At 51.4% G+C, this 24961-nt stretch overlaps 7 protein-coding genes across 7 annotated transcripts; 2 read left to right on the top strand and 5 right to left on the bottom strand.

The window, feature by feature from the left end:
* Window positions 1–10884: 10884 nt before the first annotated feature.
* On the top strand, window positions 10885–11574 carry TRIVIDRAFT_216035 (uncharacterized protein; the record flags this gene model as incomplete). The annotated part of the gene is made up of 1 exon (XM_014101237.1): window positions 10885–11574. One exon carries the CDS (start codon window positions 10893–10895, stop codon window positions 11277–11279), a length of 387 nt encoding a protein of 128 aa, XP_013956712.1.
* On the bottom strand, window positions 11544–12671 carry TRIVIDRAFT_60653 (uncharacterized protein; the record flags this gene model as incomplete). Its single annotated transcript, XM_014101238.1, has 5 exons — window positions 11544–11656; window positions 11699–11868; window positions 12215–12267; window positions 12415–12422; window positions 12602–12671. 5 exons carry the CDS (start codon window positions 12669–12671, stop codon window positions 11544–11546), a joined length of 414 nt encoding a protein of 137 aa, XP_013956713.1.
* Window positions 12672–13479: 808 nt separating this feature from the next.
* TRIVIDRAFT_221764 (uncharacterized protein) lies at window positions 13480–14826 on the top strand (the record flags this gene model as incomplete). Its single annotated transcript, XM_014101239.1, has 3 exons — window positions 13480–13982; window positions 14037–14385; window positions 14461–14826. 3 exons carry the CDS (start codon window positions 13480–13482, stop codon window positions 14824–14826), a joined length of 1218 nt encoding a protein of 405 aa, XP_013956714.1.
* Window positions 14827–16963: 2137 nt separating this feature from the next.
* On the bottom strand, window positions 16964–18634 carry TRIVIDRAFT_78861 (uncharacterized protein; the record flags this gene model as incomplete). The annotated part of the gene is made up of 3 exons (XM_014101240.1): window positions 16964–17064; window positions 17145–17616; window positions 17733–18634. The coding sequence occupies 3 exons, from the start codon at window positions 18248–18250 to the stop codon at window positions 17011–17013; spliced, it is 1044 nt and encodes a 347-aa protein (XP_013956715.1).
* Window positions 18635–19095: 461 nt separating this feature from the next.
* TRIVIDRAFT_129043 (uncharacterized protein) lies at window positions 19096–20257 on the bottom strand (the record flags this gene model as incomplete). Its single annotated transcript, XM_014101241.1, has 3 exons — window positions 19096–19527; window positions 19643–19661; window positions 19728–20257. Coding segments are annotated over 3 exons (981 nt in total), but the record flags the coding sequence as incomplete, so codon positions are not given.
* Window positions 20258–20680: 423 nt separating this feature from the next.
* Window positions 20681–21579, bottom strand: TRIVIDRAFT_91466 (hydrophobin; the record flags this gene model as incomplete). Its single annotated transcript, XM_014101242.1, has 3 exons — window positions 20681–21106; window positions 21180–21265; window positions 21338–21579. 3 exons carry the CDS (start codon window positions 21486–21488, stop codon window positions 21062–21064), a joined length of 282 nt encoding a protein of 93 aa, XP_013956717.1.
* A 627-nt stretch (window positions 21580–22206) lies between these two features.
* TRIVIDRAFT_60648 (uncharacterized protein) lies at window positions 22207–22905 on the bottom strand (the record flags this gene model as incomplete). The annotated part of the gene is made up of 3 exons (XM_014101243.1): window positions 22207–22433; window positions 22727–22795; window positions 22866–22905. 3 exons carry the CDS (start codon window positions 22903–22905, stop codon window positions 22207–22209), a joined length of 336 nt encoding a protein of 111 aa, XP_013956718.1.
* Window positions 22906–24961: the final 2056 nt, after the last annotated feature.

Consider the following 24961-nt stretch of genomic DNA (forward strand, 5'->3'; position numbering starts at 1 on the left):
GCAACAGAGTGAAGAAGAGAAGAATGCAAACCAAACTTCGGGTTGAAGAAGGAACAGGTGCTGAGAATAGGCACCTCCCTACCACGGCCTACCTTTTATACAAACCCTCGAGAGCTGAAGGAGGGCATCGGTCTGGTCAACGGGAAGCCAGCCACGGCAATAGCTCTCTGCACTCCCTGGAGCACTACCTTGCTCCTTTCCGCTCTTGATCGACGCCGCACACGGCTTGTCCTTGACCTTGAGTCTGCTCGCCTTATTGGCTTACCATCTACTGCGTCCCTGTCCAAATCGGGTCGCAAGACTGCCAGCGGCTGCTGCAATCGCGCGGCAGTGCTTGTGCTAAGCGAAAGTGCGTGGCGGCTTGCATGTGCGGTACCAAGGACGAAAACACACACACAAAAAAACACCACCCTCCTTGACATTCTCACTCCGACAGGACAAGGTCAGGGTCTCATGCGTCTTGACAGTTCCTAGGCCTTGTTCGTGGGCCTCAAGGTGCCTGTGCTCGCATCTCACAGCAGCATTAGCAGCAGTGTACAGACGCTGGCGTCGCATTTGAGCTACATTGTCACACCTGGGTTCCACTGTCGTGCGCTGACCGGCTGCGAGGTGCGGGAAGAATAGGAACAAAACAGGCATGGAGATATGCTCCTGGTCAACAAGAAAGCAGCCACTTCCCAATCTTTCAGAACCCGGTCAACTTTGGCTTGTTTGCCGTCTCGCGCCAGAGGCGTAACCCCCTGGCCAATCACTTCTTCTTTATCTTTCTTTCTTTCTTTTTTTTTTTGCCCTTTTGTTGCTCACTAGCTTGTAAAGCTGAAAGCTCAAAGCTGAAAACCAAACCAGGGATTGACAGTCCTCGCTCGTCAGGCCCCTCAGACAGCAATCTCCGCAGTTACTGAGTGCTAAGCACGACATATTGCTGCATAGTCGTAGGATTACTGGGCTGGGAGGTAGGGTGGCATCGATCCCAGGTTGCAGCGCTCATCGCTTGGATCACTGACCATACAGAACAGCAGAGATTAGGACGACCTGCATGTCCAGTATGACTGGGCGGCTCTTATGGAACGGCTGGGGGATATCCATCCCAGTATGAGATCTCAACGGAACTAATCTCATGGCCGGCGCCGCTGCTACTGCTGCTGCCAATGCCCCCACCGCTTCCTTTTACGCACCGCCTGGTTCGTATCGCTACCATCAAGACAAACCAGGCGACATTACTACAAGCCAAGGCTCAAGCCATAAAAAAACAGCCAATCGTACCGTACTCTGGCAACCAGGTCGGCCCCGTAATCCGGTCTTTCCTTGGCCCCATTGATAGGCCGCAGCCCGGTTTCCTCTTGAGTTCTGATGCGGCCCGATCCACAAGCAAAATCTCACGAGCCATTCGCTACGGCTGGTGTTCGGGTCGGGCATTCATACGGGTATGAGAAGCATATTATGTCAGAGAGCTGCAGTAAAGGGTCAACAACGCTACTTTGAACCCGGAAGCAGCTCTTCCTAGAGGCACAGCCTGCCATTTCATACGCGAGACAACATTGGCAACGCAGCAGGAGTAGGAAGAAACACCCCCCCCCCCCCCCCCCCCCCCCCCCCCCCCCAAAACGATACCCCCGCTCAGCGTACCTGTCTGAGTCTCACGCCTCCTCATGAGTGGCTAGCGGATTGGGAGAGCAGCAAATCAAAGCCAACCCCAGGACTCCGACTTTGGGCAAAGCAAAGTTACCGTTACACACGACAAGATATGCACGCCTCTTGATTTGCTTTGTACCCTGATTGTTACTAAAAAAAAAAAAAAAAAAAAAAAAAAAGTCCTTTGCGACGGCTGCAGCTCTTGCCACTAATTTCCCTTTGAAGGGAGGCTAGATAGGCATCGCCCTCTCTTGACACGGATGTTATGTCGTCGAAACAAAGCGATTTGGCTCTGGGAGACCGCAGTTTATTCTCGCATCTCACGATACTGATTTTATGCAATGTCCCGCTCTAGATCTCTCCAGATTAGCTCTCTTCTGTTCGGAGGGACTCCACAAAACATGCTGTGTGGGCACAGTTCGCTATCCAGCACCCCAGACTCATACAAGGATGCGTGTACCCTTACGGAGTACAACCGGTAGTTTTACCCCTCGACCGGGCAGTTTTAGGTACCACCTCCAGCTCGACCCATATTCTCTCTTTGGATGGCTTCGCTCAACTACCATATGCAAGAGCAAGCAGTCGTGACGTTGGCAATACACTGCAACAAGCAAGCCTGGATCGGACTCCCGGCTTCTCTTTCTACGTGGCCATCTCAGAATGGCACATCTCCAATCAATTCATGCGCGATAATGCATATTGGGTCACACTCGGTGTTGTACAGCTGTATAAGTGATGAGGTACAGCTAGCTTGCCGCCAATTTGTACAGGGTACGACACCAATAATTTACCTTCCCGCTAATCGAACATTGCTTTTGCTGAAAGCCCTGGGGCTTTCACCCAACAACTTGGCAAAAAGTTGTCTAATTACGAGCACTACGCTCCGTGACTGGTCTCAGACTGCAAATTGCCAATATGCAGTCCAGAAACGCAATCTCTCGTTCGTCACCGGGTAGCGGCAGCATATCATATTCCCGCATCATTCAGCTGAAATTGTTTACAGCTCGGGTAACTCGCCAAACAGAACAGTGCTTTTGTGATGTGTTCAGTCTACTCTGTCGCAGCAGCTCCGAGTTTACTCCAATCCACCTGCAGGGATGCATGGCTCTATGTCGGCCAATTAGGCCGAACAGCCCTCTGCTATAAGTCCTACGCCTTGTACTCCGTGCCATCAACCAAAAATGGGGATTTGCAGCCGTGTTAGTAATAGTGGGCTAGAGCAGCAGCATGCGTCAACTACTACGAGTAGCATGTCTCACGCATAGCAACAATCCCGGAAGACACAAAGTGGACAGCGACCATCATGTCACAAAGCGTACCATGGCACTTCTTCCTTGGATATCGCCCAATTACCGCTTTCGTCGTCTTTTTTTCGTCGAGCAGCTGTGGAAGTCTTTCCTTTCTACATGAGAGTTTTCACGAGGCCACCTATGGGTATGATTTTGACACTTTTTTGAGGGACCTCCAAGACAGCTGGGGAGCGTTGGTCGAGTTGACAGGCAACGACTCCACCGAGTTGTATCGTCTTGGTCACTGAACCAGCGAGCCCAAGACAAAATAGTGGCATTCTAAACGATAGTGCCATGCAGCCTCTCCAAAAGAAGTAAGAAAACAAATTGAAACATTGTGACATTGTGGCTGACCTGCAAGCTTCACCGGGGATGCTTCCGTCCACAGACAGATGCACCCAATATTGATTCCCGGCCGTGCCTAGAGCATGAGAATGGACTTGGTTGTTAGCCTCCTGCAGCTTCATGTGTGATTAGAAGGCAGTCAAGAGACCCATCAGAGGAGCAGGCAACGAATCAACGAGAGACAATAAACGAGGGGAACAATGAAAAAGTGACATGTTTTGCGAGGGCCTGGATCAACCGCGTATACCCTGCATCCCGTCCACCATCTCTCAGCCAGGCGTTTCTTTCGGGCTTTCACACCTTCTTGGATATTGGTGGGCAGTGTTGGATGCAAGGGCTTGGGCATCGGAGTTGGGCAGCCAGAGCCTCGTCTGTTCATTTGTTTGTGTGTCTTTTTGCCCTCTCCCTTTCTTTGCCTGCGAACAAGGGTGTACGCCACAGCTGAAAATCATTTCTGGACTCAATGAGACGGGTGGAGACCGACCTCGCAGTTGCTCACTCGCAATACTCTGTTTACCATCTTCCAACGTTTCTGTTCGAAGCTTTTAGAGAATGAGAGCCTGAGCAATGGTACTTCAAGCATGTCCATATGTGGAAATGAAAGGTAGTACTATACGTGGGGGTGAGGCTCGGAGAAAAAAAAAGGTAATATTACATCAGAAGCTACGGACCATCTCCGGGCGGTTGGTGCTGCTACTTACGAACACTCGTACGGCCGCCAGGGCCCCGGTCAACATGATGCCCCTTGATAAGAATAGAAACACGCAAGTCAGTTTTTGTGACTGTAGCTGGGAAAGTCTAATCCCGAAGTTACCCAGTCACATTAGCGGATAAAGTTGCGTGCCTGTACAATGATGTAGGGGCAGTACTCCGCATCAAGCGGCCAAATGCGATGCTCAAAGAAAACAAAAGATCGGTGAACAGATGAGACACGCATCTGTGAGGGAGGAGGGCAGAAGACAGAGCGGCAGATGATATCCGGGAGATGAATCCGAATCCACAGAAGGCAATCACCCCCCCGCGGCAGACTATACATGCTACCATAAACAAGACGGCGAGAAGGCTTAACACCGCCAGGTGGGACTGGATGATAACCAAATGAGGTAACGTTCTGCGCTGCATGATTCTTTTGTTGTTGCTGGCACACTGGTAGGTAGTTGTGTCCCCCCCATGAAGCAGATCTTGAGAAGACATGATGGGGGGAAACTCTGAAAACAACGACTGACAAGAGATAGCATCTGGCAGTGGGAAGATGTTGCCGATGCCCAGGCTATCTGCTACCATCCACGGCCGTGGCTTTCGTTGATTAATGCCCACTGCCCGGTGCTTCAGACTGCTGCTGCGTTCTGATTGTATCAGGGAATCGAACCGGCCATGCCCATTAACCTTTAAGCGTATATCACAGCTAATCCATACCGGCAGATCTGCAAATGGAGTATCTACCAACCTCCCTTGACGGCGGGACCATGTGTAGGCCTGCCAGCCCTAGAGAGAGGCACGCGGAACCTAGATAGGGTGCCAAGGTGAATGATCCCCCCGAAAAGCATCCGATAGCACCGATCTCTGGACCAAGCTCCACCCAGGCCCATCGAGACTACGATGGCCATCGATCATGGCTTGATAATGATACTCCATGGTGTCAATAATCGATGGTACGAAACTGAACCAGTAAGGTACTGGCCTGCCCATCTCCTCTACCCATGCAAAGTACGACGGATTGGTGCTGGGGCATAGGAGTCAAATACCACTACGACTATTACGACCTAGGATCAATATCTTGTTGGGCCTCCTGGCTCTTGCGGCGGAAGCTAAGCGCTGCGGCTGGCCAAGGTTAACTACGAGTATACCAGTCTTCCAAGGTGATGGCCATCCATAGATTACTCTCCCAGTCCGACGATTGATGAGGTGGGCTCACAGCCATCAGATATCACATCAAGGGGGTCGACTGAGATTCCCGGCCGCAGTGCAAATTGCTTACAGGCCTAGGTAGACAGCCAGACCGGACTAGCTCGACAATCTTTTGCTGCAGTGCGTACTTCATATCCATCGTGGCCACTGGTGGTTGAATGGGATGGAGAGGGAGCATCATGCGCTGTTCCCCGATAGGCCGCAGCAGCTGAACCATGGACGGCACTTGAGAAGCAAGGGGCTCTGGGTGGATAATGGCCGTGAACTGAGAACTCTGCCTGGAGAAGCCTGGCATGTCTATCTTTGATGTCAAAGCGACTGCGACAATCCCGTTCCCTAAGCGCCATGTTTCACACTCGATATTCGATACTCCGCACTCTCTGGTGCCAAGTACCATCTACCTGGTCGTACGTATACACGATGGCGGATTGTATGGAGCACGCAGCCATATGAGCAGGAGTACTGCCCAGTACCAGCCCAGGCCCTACCTGGTACAGGGTATATCGGAATAGCGGCCTAATGATACTGCAAACAAGTACTACTATGCCTTGGGTCAACGCAGGGAGGGATGCCTCTTTTTTTTTTTTTTTTTTTTTTTTTTGCTTTTTGCTCTTTGCTTTTGCACACCGCCACCCGGTCTCAATGCAATACGAGGCAAGCATAGGCGCGCCAGCACATTTGTGCATGCGTTTCATCTACTGGCAACACTAGCCCGGGCCACGACTTGATTGGGAAGCAGCAGGGCCGAGGGCAAGCAAGCAATCAGCTTGAGGCAAGCAGGCCAGCTGAACAGCAGCAAACAGGAGCTCGAGACGAGAGGGGGCAAGCGTGCCAAGCACCTCTGGAGGATTCTCTCTTAGTGAACTGAACTGAACTGAACTGAACTGAGCCAAGCCAAGCCGAAGTGAACTGGGCCGGACCGAACTGAAACGAGTCACTGTTGTTGGGGCATTCTCTCCCGTTTCTGGTGGCAAGATTATACGCACACACACAGCCAGAGAGAGTCATTGTGAGATGAAGCGTGTGGTTCGCGGTACCTGGAAGTGGAAGCCAAAGTGGAGAGCGGGCCGAAGAGGTGCTTACAGTATTACGGGGCGGCACTCAATTGAGGCTGAACCCCCTGTGGGCTTCTGTCTCGGTCATTTTTCAGTTGATTTGGGAGTGAGTGAGTGAGGGGCAGCCGAAAAGAAAAATGAGCTACTCCGTGCTGTACAGTATACGAGGGTCACCTGCGTCATTGGCTCAGAGCCGCGGTGCTTGCGCCATTGCACGCTAATGAGAAGAGGCAGAAAACAAGGCAGGAAAAAGGCAGAAGAGACACACGGACCGGAGGGGCACATGCTCACTCTCATGATCTCATGAGGGGATGCTTGGTTGGATCAGTGAAGGCACAGGCATTACCCTAGTAGTGAGTGAGTACTAAGCGTCTTGTCTCGGTATTACTTTTGGTGAGTGCCAGCCAAAAAGTTGAGATTTGCTGAAAGCACAGCGACTGAACTGAACTGCTAACCTCCATACAGCAGGTATCTAGTATCGCTATAGGTGATCTGGTGGCCAAACTCACGACGCCGGCAGTCATGTGTCAAGTACCAGCAAGTACTGCACCCGCCAGCTTAGCACTGCGCAGTACCCCGCAAGTACTTGCCCTGGTGCGAAAAGCTTTTAGTTTCCTCTTCGCTCACTTCTCTCTCATTCTACTCACTGCTCCCAATTTTCCCCCTCTCATTCATACCTACTCGTATATCTGAACTCGCCTGGAATTACTAGCCGCACTCCTTTGCTGCGACGTGGCCCCGGACTAAGAAACCGTCTCTCGTCTTGTTTCTTTTTCCTTAACCTTGCTTGTATCGCCGACCAAAGCCCCTAATCGCGGCCTCTCACTCGTCCATCTGGCTGGGGTGCTGAGCCAGTCAGTCGCTCAGTGTCCCGCGTAGACTCTCCCGGTCTCGAGTCCAAAGCCGCTCCCTGCATTACTAGCATCAAATTAGGCGCATTGCCTTGCGCTGCACCATCCTGTCTCATGGCGCTGTCTAGCCTCGCCTTGTGCCGCTCCCGGTGACAGTTTTGTACTCGTCCTCTGATCTCGACGCTCAATCTGGGGTTCTGGATACTTGGACAGGCGTGGCAAGTGTGTCTCGAATTTTAATACTTGTCAGCTAGCCACCGACTCTTGAGCTTTGGGCTACTCGGACGCAAGAACAAAAGCACCTCGTCACAGTCAACGCACAGCTATATAAGAGCCTCTCATCTGCCGGCACTGCTTGGGGGGATCCTTCCGGGCCAAGGCAGTTCACATACGTTTCAACGCCACTTTGCGTGCGTCACTTTTCATCCACCTTGTTGTTCAGCTGTTTGCTCTTTTATGTTCCCCTTGTTATATACGAAAGCAAGCGTCATTTATACTCGAATCCCCCGCTTCGATCTCACTACCTACGGAGCCTAGGTAACCAATAACCTACCTAGGTACCTTGCCTTGCCTGCTCCACGGGGTAATTCTGTACGAGTACGACTTCATCAAGCACGAAAAATCTGCAACTTCGCCGACCATAGACCGATTCGGTTCGAGGTTACACCCGCCTTACGCTAGTTGCCGTCTGTTGCCTCGTTTTTTTATTTGCTTGTGCTCAGGCTTCTGCCTTGCTCTGGTACCTGCGTCGATTCTACGTCTCAGCCTGCGTCTTTTGCAGCCTATTATATCCCTTCTCCTATCTATCTATTCCCTTACAAGTCCCGTTACATACCTACATGTATTCTGGCATTCGTGTTTGAGAGATTGAAAGCTTCAAAATTCGCATTACACGGTTCACGGAGCCTATACACTGTTACGGAACAAAAGTTCCTCGTTGTTGATTCTATACTGAGCGAGAAGCACGTCACTTCGACGCACTGTCATTTCCGCTCTACGAATTACAATCGTTCAGACATCAAACAAGAAACAGCATCTTCTTGCCGTGCTCAAAACAAAGACGCACGCCAACAAACTCTTCTTGTCGCTGCGGCACAGCTACCGTCTGTTCACCAAAGTCGTGTGGCATTATAAGCTGTCGTTTCTTGTCAACGTTTCTTGTCCCGGAGTGCTGAGCTAAGCTTCAGTCTGATTACGACTAAACAAACTCTCCAACTTCCTGCCCCTCGAGCTATATCAAGCCACACCGGTTTGGCTGATATCCACCCAAAGTATCGTCGCGGGAGATTCTTCCTTGTTTAGCAAGCGTCGTCGCCATCTTTGTTACCCTTTGTTTACATATTTGTTCCTGCCCCCGAGACTTCGCCTTCGATATCACATCCTCCTTTCCTCATTACATTCTTCTTGCATTATACAGCAGCACATCAAGCTTCCACTCTTCTTGTTCCAAATGGCTGGCAGAATCAATCGACCTCCTTGGGAATCCTCAGACATGGACACTAAACCCATGTTGTTGTACACACCACACAGGGCGAGACAAGCCCGGGACAGTGCCGATTCCTTCTTACCTTCTGGAGCTGTCGAGTATCCTCCAGGTCCTTATCATACTTGGCGTTTAAACGGCCAAAGCACCATGAGTGGCAACGGAAGCAGTAGTAGGAGCAGCGGCACTATCACTGGCACTGGCACTGGCACTGGCACTGGCACTGGCACTGGCAATGGCAATGATAGATACAGAGACATCACCACTTCTCCCTTTGGCACTACTCACTTTCGTACTGCTTACCGCACTGATGCAGTTACGAATGGCCCTACGTCAATGCTTCCCGAGCCTGGGGCCCAAACTGCATACACTGAGGCTTTACTCAATCGTGACAGCATGCCCGGCCCATCTAGGAGACCCGGCTTGCTCAGTCCATTTGCCCCTGCTTATTACCCACCCACATCTACCGTTGCTCCCGCTGAACTCACTGCCGGAGTGCGTCCCATGGCATCGCCGCCACGTGCCTCGGAAAATGCTGCCACAAACTGCGGCTGTCTCACTTGCTCCGATAGTACACCCGCCAGATGCTCCCAGTCTCGATTGGCCCAGCAGTACGAGTTGATGACTAGAACCTGGGAAGAGCAGCGCACTTTCTTTGAGGATTTCCGTGTGCGTTTGGATATCATTTATAGAGAAGAGGCCAGAATCACATTAGGCCATTACCTCACTCTGTGGGAAGCTGAAAAGGCGCAGCTGAACAGAGAAATCGCCTATCTCAACCACCAGGTTCAGATGCTGGGAGATCAAAATCTGCGGCTCAGGGGCCAGCTCGCCGATCAAGTTCAATATGCTGAGCCAATTATTCACCAGGGCAGCTTTCAAGGCCAAGGCAATACTCCCATGGTTGATGGAAGCCCTCCTTCGCCCATGGCTAGCCAGCACAACGGTGGCGCCCGTATGTACGATAGCGTCCGAGACAGCCACTGGTCACCTGGGATGCCGAGCAACTTCTCGAATGCTTTTGGCCCCGGATCCCTAGAGTCTCCTCGGGTGCCAAACTTTGCAAACCGTTCGCCAACGGCCTCCCCTGTCTTTCCTCCGATTGCATCACCTCCTAGTTTTCCACTAAGTTTTCCGCCATCTACGCGCGTTTCCATGTCTCCTCAGCCGGGACAGGATACCATCCCAGTCAGCCCGGCATTCTACCCCTATTCATCTTCGGCTTCGCCTTACCCCGGGATGGGGACGCCGTCGAGAAGTCCAGCTTACCCTGGGACGGGGACGCCGGTGGGAAGTCAACCTCACCTAGAGATGGAGACGCCGGGGAGAAGCCCCAAGAGACCACTTTCTGTCATCGATGTGCATGAGCTTGATCCGAAACTTGAGGGTATTTCTCTCAGGGCAAGCGCTGTCCGAAAGACTACCTTTGAGGAACCTCCTTCAGATGGGTCTCCTCCTAGCAAACGGCGGCGTAGTCTGTCTCACGACTATTATATTGTCAATGGCCCGACGGGAGAAGACGAAGAGACAAATGTGAAGAAGACTGAAGAAGATGAGGAGGAGCGTCGGCTCACCATGTATGCCGGATATACTCCTAACCATTCGCCCTCCCTGCCACCTGCCACTACATCGGGACTCAGCCAAGGCAGCGCCACGCCAACCGCATCTTTTGTCCTCCCCAAATCCATCGATTGCCCCGAGACAGAAGACCGCAGTGCGACTGCAACCGTGAAAGAGGAAGCGGGAGAGAGTAGCGGGGTCTCTTACCCAGACCTCTCCAACCATCTGAGACGGGTAGAGTCTTCCTCTTCCTCTTCAGGTTCTCGTTCTCAGACAGGAAGGTTCCCGGCGCCCTCGAGCGATGTTGCCCCCAATCCAGACCTCTCCAATCCTCTGAGACGGGTAGAGTCTTCCTCTTCCTCTTCAGGTTCTCGTTCTCAGACAGGTAGGTTTCCGGCGCCCTCGAGCGATGTTGCCCTCAATCCAGACCTCTCCAATCCTCTGAGACGAGTAGAGTCCTCCTCTTCAGGTTCTCGTTCTCAAGGAATGTTCTCGCCGCCCTCGGGCGATGTTGCCCTCAAGGGTCCCCTGATGATCAAGAACATTCCCGCTCAGGATGAGCTCTTTCTTGCTGCATTGAACCAAAGGCTGGAGCCAATTAGCCAGGGGCAGGATGCCCTTCCTAGGGCCGTGCAGTCCCCTGTTGCAATGCCGGTGCCATTGTCGGCAGTGTGCAGCGGATCTCTTGATGGTGCGAACGCCAAACACACCGCAGTTCCTGACAACACGGATGTGTCGGGGGCTCAGTCCGAGGTTGATGATGAACATAATGGTGTCCCTATCAAAATGGAGCACGCTTCTTCCCTTGCAATGGACAAGAAGGGGAAGAAGAAAGATGTTCGTTATAAGCGCGATCAACGCGCAGTTCGCATCAAATGGCCTGACCCGCCCCAGTATGGTTATGACGGAACCCCTATCCTGCCGGATCCCGAAAACCGAGACTTCATTTTCATCACGGATACGGATGACGAGGAGTTGCCTGCTAAGGCTGAGGCGACCTCTTCCAATCCTATCAAAATTGACGACTCTGACGACGATAGTGACACCAGAATCTCAGAACCTGAGGTCGCCATCAAGTTTAAATCGACGAGCAACTTTGGAGCTCCCTTTGGGAGGATGTAGAGCACTATCCGAGGGAAACACGAGAGCTACATAGACAATGCCGCATGTTGGATGGTGTTTGGTCCTGTTAGTGGCCACGGCTATCTTTGTTTTACTGGCATCAACGCAGGTAGGTTGATAGACTGGGTGTTTGATTTCACTAGTGACAGATTGGGCTTGGACTTTTGGTGGAAAATTGGGCTTGGACTACTGATGGAAATACTTGGGAACAATTTAAGTTTGGTGGGATCGTATAGGATGTAATTGGGTATATTTCCTTTGTAGGGTGTGTTTATTTGTGCTTTGTACTTACTGGGTATTAGTTGTTGAATTTGATGCTTAACCTGTTGCACAAGTTACCGGTGAATGCTAAAGGGGTGTAACTACTTAGGTACGGGCTCACTTCTTTCATTGGGTTAAGTGCTTCCTCATCTAACGGACGGTAAGTTGTAGATGAGGTCGTCATTCTCGTACCCCCTGTTGGACCCGTCCTCTTGACATTCGAGGGTGGCCTGTACCACGCGCCTCTGTAAAACCGCACGTATGCCGTCGATATGGCAGTCCGTCGAGTAGGCCGGCCTTTTGGATACGCGCCAGCACCATCAGTTGATCTGGTGAGTTGACTGCGAAGTGAGTACTTTGAGCTGGATATCCAGCATCGCAACTACCTCTACAAGTGCAGTACTAAAGCAAGTCCTGGCGAGATGAAGAAGAAGCACCTGGTACTATCACCGCTTTTCCCTCTTTCCCTCTCTCTCTCGGTCTCTCTCTCTCTCTCTAGGTCTCTCTCTCTCTCGTATCTGCTGCCACCGCTAACTTTTAGTGAAGCCACTATCACCATTGAGTTTGAGACACGGGATGCTTGACAGCCAGTTTTGCTAATCTCGTGTTCATGACCCGCATAAAGTGTCTATCCTCGATGAATGCCTGCGTACCTATTGTCTTTGGCGTGCCGCTGCCTTAGTACTCTTACGAGTACGGAGTACATACAGCACAAAACTGTGTCCCGTGCCCCGTTGTACACCGTAGTCTAGACGCCATCGCTTTCAGTTGTTAGGTAGGGAGCCGTCATTTGGAGTTTAGCCTGATGTTTCAACCGCACACGCAGGGAGAGAGAGGGAGGGTGCGCGCTTGTAAGTGCGGAGGAGGAGTAGCGACGGCTTGTCGAGCCTCCGAGTAATACTACTTACTCGTACTAGTACTTGGTAGGTGTCTAGTGATGTGCTGCTAATGTAGAGGGGATGGATTCTTGTCATTTTTTTTTTTTTTTTGCATACCTACCTAGGTTGGTGTGCATGTACTTTTATGACCTGTTGAGTGACGCCTCTTTCTTTTCTTTTTCCTTAGCTGCGTCAAAAGGGTGGCGGTGGCCATTTACCCCTCGAATCCCCAAAAGAAGCAAAAAAAGGAGAGAGAGGCCGAGAGAGAGAGAGAGAGAGAGAGACATGTACACACCACACGTGAACACACACAAGACGCACTAATACTGCTAGGTATTTTTATGCGCGCGTCCAAAAGTCTCGAGAGATGCAGCCATCCATCCCATCTTGATTGCAATGATAATAGCGTCAGGGCACACAAATCTCAAATCTCGTCAGATTCACGACTGGCTAATGCACGCTGGACCGGGCCGGTGTTGTTCCCCCCCTGTGTGATGGGCAGTGCAAGGCAAGTTGTGTATACGAGTACTCCGTACTGTATGTTGGATCTGTCCAAAGTAATGTAAGAGTACATGTTATACATTCATGGATGTTACCCGCACGGAGAGCTCGGGCTGCTGCTGCTGCTGCTGCGGGCTGTCACTCGGTCGATCTGATCTCAGGCGGGGGCCCTCCGTCGCTGGAGCTGCTGGCGCCACTAGATTGATCAGGGCCTTAGTGCCAACCATGGCGCTCAGGAGCTGCAGCTCTAGCGGCTCTAGCGGCTCTAGCGGCTCTAGCGGCGCACGGGTTGCCTTGCAGTGCCCAGCAACCCAGTCACTTGGTACCTGGCTGTACACCTCGGGAGGCACCCGGCTGTAAGTACTCGGTGTCTGGCATTGCTTTTTTGGTAGATGCTAGGTAGATCTGCTACGGCCGTGGTCACGTTCTTTCCGTCTGTCGTCTTTTTTATCTTTTGTCTCTCTTCTTGATTCTCTCTTTCCTTCCTTCCTTTCTTTCTCTCTTTCTATCTCTCTTTCTATCTCTTTATCCATCTCTCTACTCTTCCTCTCGCACAAGACAAGCACAGAAATCACCCTTGGAAGTCATATCGCCATGGAAATCGTCGTATATCAGTCGTCCTCGACGGCTGATATCAACAGCACTGCTTCCGCATCTTCTTCGTCTCCTTCGTCCTCTGCCTCCTCTCCTGATTCCTCTTCTGCCCCTTCTCCTAGTTCTTCTGTTTCTTCTGCTTCTGCTTCTTCTTCTGCTTCTTCTTCTTCTTCTTCGACAGCTTTAGCCAAAAAGCGAGCGCCAGCTCGAATCGCCAAGGGGTCCATCTACGGCATTGCTCGCCAGTTTTGCGGAGAAGAACTCATCGTCAGCCCCGTTCGATGGACTAGCCGTCAACTCGAGCTCCTGAAATGTTCGTTTGAAAGAGTTCTTCCTGAACCGTTGACACCAGCTGCATATGCAGTGACAGAAGCAGACTACTCTGAGGAGCGCAGTGGTACACGCCATCTGAACCAGTTCTTCCACTACTACTACAAGTGCCCGATGCGAGAACAGGGCATCCGGCTGCTGGTGACTACCGACGGATGCCCCTTGACTGCTTAGTTTGTCTTCCCTTGCCTCCATCCACCATCACTTTGGCTAACGATTCTCAATAGCGATGCTATCGGCCTCTATTTCAATGGCTTCATTCTCAAGAGGCTGGATTGTAATAGTCTGTGCCTTCGAAGCTCCCTTCATCCCGCAATTCGGTATAAACGGCCCATTGCGGCCCTTATTGACCGTGAGCACATTGAGATAAGGCGGAGGGATTCGATAGGCTACCGATCCTCAAGTCGCAACCTCCCCATCGTCCGCCTCTTCAACCACAAGTGGAAGAAATTCTGCCCGCCTGAGCCATTGAATGATCCATATATTGTCGCACTCCTCATTGGCGTGGCACAGCAGAAACGGAGACATTACCAAGAAATCAACTGCAATAAAGAGACTTCAACGGGCATGATCTTTGTATGTCACTAACCCCAAAGTCCATTCTGATTCCATGTTTTTCGAGGACTAACACTCTCTTCTTTACACTCTCAGTCTCAAGTCTTGTGTACATTATACTCAAAGGGCGAATGTGAGGTCATGGAAGAGCAAGCCTACTTGGGCTGGCTGTATCTCTACCAGGCTTATATCCCATTGTCGCTTCTGGACATGTTCGACAATCCCAGGTTCGCGCCATCAACAATGCCGTCCGTCTCGGTTCAAATCGTCACAATACACTACAGCCCGCTGGCCACCTTGCGTGCTCGGATTCTGGAGCTTGTGATGCCGGAAAAGTTGGTCTCAGTAACCTATGGTCTTTCAGCAGGAGGACAAAAGAGAAAATACGACGGCGAAGGCGATACTCAGCCGTCTTCGCGAGGAGCCCCTGCAGGAGCCCCCGCAGGAGCCCCCGCAGGATGAAGCGTATACCCAAGAGTTTGCTTCACATCTCGTAAAGCAATCTTGATCAGCTACCAGGCACCAGTGCGGAGTATATTAAACAAGCTTCAATAAGGCACCACAGATGTGCAGGTGCTTGTCAAGGGATGCCATCATCTCTCAACTGCCAAGGATATCTCAGGCCGGGGTGAGCACAGCCACCCACCACCAGACAATGAATATTTTCTTTTTCTACTACAATATATGTATAACAACGTGGGTAGCCAAGGTAATATGGCCATATTCGGAGGACAGGAGAGCCCATGCTAGATAGATTGGAACATCAAAGGAGCCTCCCCCTGGGTGGTACTTGACGTTTCGCGCCCGTTAATGAATGGTAGTCGGGCTTATGGGCCAAGCAGCCTGACGGGCGGTACGTCTCTGCCAGATAATAATAAAAAGCATGATATCGTTTTACTTCTTGGACTACTTGGACTGAGATGCTCAGGCTGAAGAGCTAGACCGGGGGTCGTATGCAGGGCACATGTAACCCCAGCCTATTACTACACTAATACCTCACAGCCTAGCTTAACAAAGTACAGGCAAGGGAGAGAGAGGGGGGGTCAAAAAAAAGAAAGCAAAGGAAAGACCGAGAAAAAGCGAGAAAAAGGAAATATTACACTGACAAGCAAGTACTTCCATGCCCGCTCGCAAAATACTTCCCCATTGTGTTGATTGATGTCTCATGATGAATAGCATCCTCCCTCCAAGAGGAATGGCACCGCTAAGATATCATTTGCATGTGCTCAAGCATTGTCTCAGCTGCTCCCTTGATAACAGCCCTGCGAACCAATCACTTGGCTGAGCCGTGGTTGGAAAAAAGAAACACTGCGGCCCATTACAGCGCCCATGCAGGATGACTGTCCCAAGTTCAAGGACTGAAGAGCACTCGGGAATAGTGCCGGCCACTTTGGCACACAGCTGCTGCCTGTCAACTGGGCGAGTTTGGGAGAAACGCCACTCACATAAGGTAGAGGTAGTGGCAGAACAAGCGAGGGGGTGTCTCCTCGTGAGTTGGTTGATCCAGACAGCTTGAAGGAGCAGCAGAGGAAGCTTTCTCGCCCATGCGGTATTGTTGAGGAGCTACTGTACCTTGATTATTCTGCCATCATGTCTCAACAGGCCAGAACCGTCTGATAACACTGTTGGCCCATTCTTTTACAAAGACTGATGATGACGTGAATCTCGACGCCCCCCTTGTTTGGGCTGAAAGCCGGAAGGCGGGTGGCGGCAACAAGGGCATCGGACGCTTGCACTGCTAGACCATCTTCGCCGGTCACGCTCAAAAGCCCTGTTCACTCTCTTTCTCTCTCTACCTCTCTCTGTATGCTGTTTCACCGCAATACTCGTAGCCCAAGGAGAGAAAGACACGGTTCCATACATGGTCCAATCGTGAGCAGCCTCGTTGTGTCAACAAGCTGGTGGAGAAGCCTTAAATCGTACAAGATCAACATCCGTCGATGGTATTGACCTTGGTTATCGCCGACGGACCCCCAGTTGCTGTCTTGTCGCGGGCCGAGATCGAGGCCTGTCTGCTGGCATCCGGATCAGCAGCGGGACAGAGAGATGCGAGTGCATAAATCTGGATAAACAGGGCCACATCTGACGTCGAGGCCATATACAAAGCACAGGGCAGTTGATCTGTCAGACAGGTGAGCGGTCCAGTGTGAATGCGTTTCTCCAATAGGCGAATGAAAGGACTCTCCCTGCATAACATCATATCACTTGACAAAGTATCTGTCCAATACGAGCATGAATTCCCAGCACATGTATGGAACATACTCCACTTGGCGGCTGTACTCGTCTACGAAGTATGTAACTTGGGAGTAGGAAGAAGTACTAAGTAGGTATGGCATAGCATACTGCCCGCCCAGTCGAAGAAGGTTCATTGAAGCTGCCAAAAGACATTAACAAAGGAACGAGCATTTCTATTATTCTTTACTACCCTAAGCAGAACGACATGTGCATAAAGACAAATGTGCCATCACCCCCCGGCACTAACCCTCCAAAAACGCCTGCCGTAAACGCACAAAAACCATGAGAGGATGGATAAGGGATTGGGATGACTATATTATAACAAGAAGCGTGGCGTATCAGGTAAGCTCGAGATGGAACAGCTACAGAACTTATTCTCTTCTGTTCGGTGATTCTATTCATTGGCATTACTTAGACACCCATGGTGAAATCGTGCTCGATTCCAGGCGTGACGCTGGCCATGAACTATTGATATCCAAGGTAATTAGTATTGTCAGGTCTTTCAAAGGGGGTAGCAAGCACAGAAAAGGGTAAGAATAACGCACCTTTAAGAATACAACCAGATACTGGTCTACTCGGATGGCAACTTCCTGGTCATCCACCTCATTCTCCTGCACCTCTTCCCACTCGTCCTTGTCAGCGGCCTCCTGGGCGCCCTTGACGTCGAGATTCTCCAGCTCGCCAGCCAGGCCGTCGACATCCTTCCCATCGCCCGGCTGCTTCTTGCTGGCTTTCAGCTTCTCTCTGCGAAGGCGCAGCGCAGCATCGGCACGGTCCAGCAGCGACTTCATGACGGGCGCGTGCTTGCAGGGGTGGACGCTGGCCATGCGGACGTGGTTGGCGAAGAAGGGAAACTCCTCGAGCGTGACCGTTTTGTCCTTGTAGTCGCCGACGATGTCCTCCATCATTTTCATGGGCGGCAGGGGGTGGCCGCTGGCCTGGTAGCCGGAGAGGTAGAGGCGCGGCGTTCGGTAGTAGGGCGTGTACATGATGTAGAGGTTGTACGTGCGTCGGGCTCTATGAAAAAAAAAAAAAAAAAAAAGAGGAGAAGAGGTCAGCAAGATGGTTGTGGTGATGGTGATGCTGGCGGTGAGTGACGAAACAGGGGCAGCAAGAAGAGGGTATTGGCTTACGTGTTACCAGGCTCGATGCGAAGAACAGCATCGTCTTCCTCCTCGTCTTCCATGTCTGGGATATCGTCGTCCAGCCCGTACAGGTCATCGTCGCCGACGTTGCCCGAGTCGTCTACCGTCTTGACCTCGCGCGCCTTGAGCGGTTGCGAGCTCGCCAGGCCGCCGGTGCGGAGCCAGCCGTCGTCATCCGCGGCATCGGCCTTGTTCTTGAAGTCGTCGCCCTCGTTGATGATGGACTCTTCGTGGGCGGCATCGCCAGCAAAGTCGTCGTTGAGGCGGCGGTGGCAGGGGACGTTGCGCGTGACGAGGAACTGCTTGCCCGGGGGCAGGTAGCTGGCGCGGAGGGACTCGTTGTCGGCGTCGCTCCAGGACCAGGTCGGGAACTTGTAGACGAGGTAGTCGCCGGCGGCGACGAACTCTTCGGGGGTGATTTGGCCGGTGTTTCGGAACGTCGAGGTGTGCGTGACGGGAGTGTAGCGGTCCCTCAGCGTGTTGACGGTCGAGTAGAGGTAGTTCATCGTGAAGGTGGTGATTTGAAGCTGTCACGGGTTTCTTGGCGGGTTGACAGGCGTTGGTAGTTGAGTAATGTGAGCTATTCGGCAGCGATCAAAGTAGTAGGTCTTTCAGAGTCTTGCAAAATGTAAAGAGGAAGAAGAAGAATAGGACAACGTGAGCTGAGATTCTATGAGAAAAGCCTCGGAGACAAGAACAGAAGCCAGGAAGCAACAAGCAGCAAAAACGAGGTGGTCAAGACGCCAGGCAGTGACCCAGGGCGGGCATGTGACTATAGGGAAGAAGGCGATGACTCGAAATCCGGCCGTGATCTGCTGTTGCAAAACTTATTTTTTTTCTCCGAGTCCAGTGACAAGGCAGCTGCTTTTCGGTCTTTGGGGGGAGAATGGGAGAAGCGTTTGAGGGGCTTTGGCTTTGGATGCGATCACATGGCGGGGCGGTCGAGGCTGAAGTGCCGGGAGTGGTCTAGCCTATCTTATCAGTGACAGCATCGATTTTGGGGGGGAGCTTCAATTAGTAGCTTTGATGACATACTGTATGGATGGATGCCATCGGCCGGTTTTGTCATACAGTGCACAGGGCTAGCTAGAAGCAAGCTGCATTGACATTATTAATTCACTTATAACAAAGGGGGAATATGAGCTTTGTTTCCAGAATATTATCTGTGAATTATATTCATAGGGTATGCTTTGGAGAAAACCGCCCCCATGCAGCAATACCGTCGTCTCTATCAGCAAACGAGAGAGCATCATGCTCGATCCCATCCCTCATTATATCCTTCTTCCTATATCCATAAACCTTATAATCACTTCATTCAGTCGTCCCCTTCTTCATCCTCTTCCTCGCTCACTTCTTCCCCTCTCTCAATAGCTTCCTGTCTCCTCTTTGCCGCCCTCTCCCGCTTCTTCTCCAGCAGCTTCTTCAGTCTCGATGCCGTGTTAAACACGCCATTTGTGCCCGAGCCACACGCCGCACATGTCGGATCTCTCCTGTATCTCTGGAGAGCGCACGGCAAGCAGAAATAATGGCCACACCTCGTGACAATCGGCTCTTTGTACGATTCCTTGCAGATGATGCAGGCAAATGGAATGTTCTCGAGTATCGCCTCGTCATCGTCGTCTTCCTCATCCGCCTTTGTCTTGTTCCGGTTCGCGCTTGCCACCACGGTTCCTCCGAGATTCTTCTTGCCTTTCGTCACCTTTTCCCATTCCTGATCCAACTGCCAGCCTGCCTTGAGATCTGATCGATCGTGTAAATATTTGCAGTTATCACCGAACCCGCACTGGCCGTGTTATTAGTACTGTGCTGCACTGTATGACATATATAAACAAAAAAGGAGGAGGAAGTAAGGCGAAAAGAGGAGGGAGTAATGAAAATAAGAAGAGAGAACAACTTACGTAGCCAGTGATGCGGTAGCTAAAGTCATATCTGTCAGTATATGTTCAATGATACAGATGAAAGATCATATAGTCATGTGCTCACTCTTTACACGTATCAGGCGCAAAGTCTGTTATCGTGACGGTTCGGATGTTTGTAGGCGCCTTCATAGGGCCAACAGTCTTTCGAGGGGCATCTGGGTTCTTCTGTATAAACGAAGTCTGGTTCGCTAACCCCTTGTATGTGCCGTCCGGCTGGTCGTCTCTTGAAGCTCGAGTCGAGCCCAGAAGGCTCTTCGCCGACAGCGCGTCTTTTGCGTTCTCATCGTACCAGTTGCTCTGCTTCGTCGCGTCGTTGCTGTCGGCAATGGGCACGCTTCTGTCGGCCGTAAAGACAGCTGCGCCGCCGTCCTGGTTGCTGGGCGCGGCTCCCTTTGCCGCGGCGGTGACGACGGCCGTCTTCTTGCGCCGCTTGACTCTCTGCCCGGCCTCGTCTTCTGAAGATGAATAGTCGCTGTCGCTGTCGCTGGCGGCCGGGGGAGGCGTTGCTGGGCGCTTTCGCAGATTCGCCTTGCCCTTTGCGCCTCGCTTCTTGAAGAGGGCGACTGGCGCGCTGCCGGCCTCGGTGTCTGCCATTGTCTTGTGGCTAATCGTGTGCGATTCGATGTGATGAATTTTGAAAGAACTCGAAAACTATGAAAATCGGATTCAAGTTGAAAGTTGCGAGGTGTTGATTGAAGGCGGTTTTGGCAGTTGGATCTGATTTGTAGAAGTATCACACAGTCTTCTGGCAGAAGTGTTACAGCAGGCGTAGAATTTCATCGATAGGTGTGGAAAAGTGGGGCGGTTTGTCACCCGCGAAGCTCACCAATCGGGAAAGGCGAGTGGCAAGAAAGATGAAAGAGATCCAAGTTTGGAATCATGGGCACTTACCCGGCATTCAGCATTATCGACGTCCGATGAAACCATGGAATGCTAATTGTAGGGATTTGATTTACACATGGTGTCAGGATAACTTAAACTAGCACGTGGGACCAGAGTAGGCATCAAACTGTCCATGGACATGGCATAGGTATATATTTGTCTATAGATAGTGAAAACGGCGTGATATGTGTAAGTTTCCATACGATCATGGCTCCTCAAACCTTTCTTATAGCATTTGATCATGTTTGAGGTCCATCACCGCTGTTGAATCATTTGGACATTCAGGAAAAACTCACAAATAAGGGAACAAAGCTCCCCCAGTGATATTCGATTTGTTTTAAATGAGTGACTCTACATACAATTATGTCCTGCTCGCAAATCTACCATTAATTCCCCCACCATGATCCATTGCCTATATCCATCCAAATACTCCCATTTGCGAGCCCCAAAATACCTGTGTTTGTGAACCCCGTGATGCCTTGGACGGGGTTCACCATCCAAAGTACAGCTAGCGCTCTACTGGGTTCCGACGGGCTTCTCGCAAAGGAGTCCCAGGCCAGCCTTGATAGAAAGAAATGAGCATCAGAATCTCACAATTCAATATTGTTGAATATCATTTGGAGGGGATACTTACAGCGGGGATGCTGCAGCAGACAGGCTGCTTGCCCTTGCCAGCACAGTGGCTCTGGAACTGGGCAGGAGTGAGGACGGGCACAGTAGCTGCGATGTATTTGCTCAGTGAAATGCTCCATGTGGGAGTTGCTGAAAGGTAGATTGAAGAAGGAGACTTACGAGTGCCACAGTCGAGGGTAGCGACACCGAGCACATTGGTAGCGCAGCACAGCGGGACGTTGTGAAGGATACCACCTGGGCAACCTTCATCGCCAGCAGGGGCGGCCAAGGCGCTGGCGACGAAGAGAGCGGCGACGGCGAAGAACTGCATTTTGAATGTGGAAGTGGTTGATATACAACAAAGAGTTGGTGGATGAGTGTGTAGAAGAGTGTTGGTGATTGTAGGAGAAGATGCTGATGAGGATGAGGAGAAAGAATTGTCTTGATGATGGGAAGGAAGGTCGACTTTATACCTTTTTTCATCCCCTTCTCTCGAGTCTCACGAACATCATCTCTTCCATCTATTCTACTTGTTTCGCCTCCTTCCAGAGTTTCACCGCCGTGCTCGGACCTCTGTATGTAGGGAGAGGCACATCGCAATCTCCTTGACGCTGCACAATGAAAGGGATAGGTAGGGAGACTGGATCTAGTACCTCGGTGGCTTGATGCCGTGTCTTGGACACTGGCCAGAGACACGTAATACTATCACGATTGAATGACTACGAGGATGTCAGTGCACGTACGGGTATTGAACGACGGTTATGAGAAGCTGAGGGTAGGGCATTAGGACTTGTGCAAACGTTGGATTTACTTTCATCTGGGCTCTTTGACCGCCGTAGATTCATTAGATTATCAGATTATCAGGCTAACACAGCTCCAAAAGCATCACAACGCCCTTACAAGTTGCGTAAAGCCTAGGCGGCCAATGGAGAAAGAAGCCTGCCGGATGCCCAAGATCCAAGATGTGCCATCTCAGCTGCCATCATCGAGATCTACCAGGCTTGCGGCACACTTGTTTCTTTTTTTTTTTTTTTGTCTTACAAGTTCTTCTAATTGCCCTCGTCTTTAATTTCAAGGCACAGCCAGGTGTCTCTTGACATGCAAGCTGATTTGGCCAGAGGTTGGCCTAGTGGAGACTTGACTCTCCCGTTCATCTCCCTTCGGCTGAAGCCTGTTGCCGCATCCGCGGCTGCGCAAGGTAACGCCAGCTTGGCCAACGGGGCATTTGGGCCGTGATTGATCTCGGTGAGCAGGGAAGGGCCAATAGTTTCAAGACCTGCATATAATTTAGTAATTGGGTTGCTGTTCAGCTGACTGGGGGGAGACTGGACAGAGCCCGGTGCTGTATGTTGTCGTAATGCTATACCGTTGCTGCAAAAAGCATGGAGAGAGTGCTCAAAATCGCAAAGTAAGTTGAACAAGAACGATAGTTTCTCATCAAAACATCTCTGTCAGAGACTCGAGATGCCTTTCTTCGGATGAATATCCAATATGGCAACCATATCTTGCACATTGATGGATTCCCGATACGATCAATGCTAAACTCTCGGGTAGGGCTCAGTGACATACAACACAGATAGCCGCCGACGATCCGATCACGATCGGACCTTGACAGGCTCACTGCACGGACATGTAATACTATCCACCTCCTGTAGTAATAATCAGGGAACACACGCATGCATCTGTCAGTCATACTTGCAAGTCTTACTACTTCGCTGCTGGCGCTCTCCTGAATGGCGTCGGCTCATCGTGAGAGGCTAGTCGAAAGTGGCATGGAGAGTTGCCTTGTCACATCGTGGCCCGACTTCCGGGGATGCCAAAAGTGACGGTGCAATCTCCCAGAGTCATCTTAGATTAAAGCTCCGCTACCATCTTGCATGACAGCCAGCCACTACATCCAAGCCACGTCTTGGGCGAGCATGTGCTGCTTTTCCTTTCGGACTCAAAGACATGTGCCTTGGGTCCCTGATGGAGCCAGCTGACCGTGTTCAGCCGTCAAGAGGATACCGCGGATAATACCACGACCTGTGCTCTGTACGGAGCTTGCATACATCCAAAGTGGAAGATGGACACCATATTTGCCCTTGGTCCTGATTTCTGGCGATGGGCAGCCTTCAGCATGTTGCAAGCACAAGTATCGATTTGCACCAAGACGGCATACTCTTGTGTCCCACAGGCTGCAGCAATAATACCCTGTACTGAACTCAATACGCACAGACGGCTTTGCAGGCGCCTGTACGAGTACGCGGAAAACGAATCACCAGCCGAGGCCGAAATTGACGCCCATTTTATTGACGCCGCCGGCAGTGACATGGACATATTCGTGCTCCCATTACGAGTATTCGGCCCATGGCACCGACAGTGGAACTCGATTAACACATGGAAAAGCATCTGACAATTGGCGGTGTGCACCCATTTGGCATTTGGAGCACGGCATGCCATCAGCGAGCGGCTAATGCAGGGGAAACGGTGCCTGTGCGAGGCCGAAGCTGGGGCGGAGGCTGAAAAGACTGGAGACCATGGAGTCGCTCAGTTGAGGCCGTGGCAAAAAGTGGTGATGGTCTACGGAGTAAATTGATCTGGATTTTTTGCGTCTCGAGATTCGGAAATTCCAGAAGTCGCTCGGAAGACGGAACGGACGCTGCTAGTGAGGTTAAGCACCCCGTTAATATGCGAGTAGTGCCAGAATTGCGTCAATTTGAAGCTCTCCAACTCTCTTGGGCGCCCGACAATCTGTTTGACACGCCGGGCCTTGCTCGGCCACGCTGGCTAGTCCTGGTGGACGCTACCCAGTAAGGATTAGCAGCAACAACGTGAGCGAATAAACGAGCCGTTCTCAAGAAAACAATGGAAAACAAGAGCCAGGCACCGGCCCAATCATGGCGGCATCCCATGGGCTTGCGAGCGGGGAAGAGGCTTGCTAGAGGCTTGCTAGTGGCTTGCTAGTACGAGGCACTGGAGTCGGATGATTGGCTGACGGGAGGCGGTTCTTTTTGTCCTCTTTCTCGCGGCATCAGCCGGGGTGTGGCTTGCTGAGATTGGGGAGGGGGGCCTCTTGTCCAGTGCTGCGTGACCGGGAGACGAGAGTGCGAGCGATGGATGAGGCCGAAACTTTGTTGGATGGGCGAAGATAATGGTGAACATGATGATGTAAGGAGAAAGCAGCAAAAGAGGAGAAAAAACTCAGAAGCACTTTTGGCTCCGGAACAATGGAGTTGGTACCAACTCGTACAGCCGAGCAATGATGTACATGAATGGGCAGGTATTCGGTACGTACTGAGGTACAAGCATCAATAACGTGCATGTACGCATCTCATGCCTCCTATCTCTTGCTCGCAGAGGTCCCTGCTGGTGCATCTGCAAAATATGTGAGTGATGCCTTGACCTCGTGTGATGCAGGTACAGAGCAAGGTTGTCTCTTGATTGACGGCTCTGGGGTAATTCTTTCGCACATGTACGGAATAAAAGTCCAATGATATGGGGGAGAGATGATGATTGTGTTGATGAGAAATTGGAGGGGATGCAGACGCTGAAACGCGCACTGGACCATTTGGGGCATCAACTGCGACTCTCATTCTCGAGTTTTGCTCCGTGCTCGTCGTAGGTAGTAGCTACAAGCAAGCAGTACTCCGGAATGCTCCTCAATCAGCTGTACTGGTGACATGTCGAGCTGAATCCCGTCTCTGTTGCTGGCGCGTGCATGAAATACTCGGATGCATTGACCGAGGAAGATCTGGAAGATGAGGCTTAATTTAGCAATGGTGGTTCATGCAAATTGATTTATGCATTCATGCACGGAGCAGA

This window comes from Trichoderma virens (assembly GCF_000170995.1).
Source record: "Trichoderma virens Gv29-8 chromosome Unknown TRIVIscaffold_6, whole genome shotgun sequence".
In the NCBI taxonomy this organism is placed as follows: domain Eukaryota; kingdom Fungi; phylum Ascomycota; class Sordariomycetes; order Hypocreales; family Hypocreaceae; genus Trichoderma; species Trichoderma virens.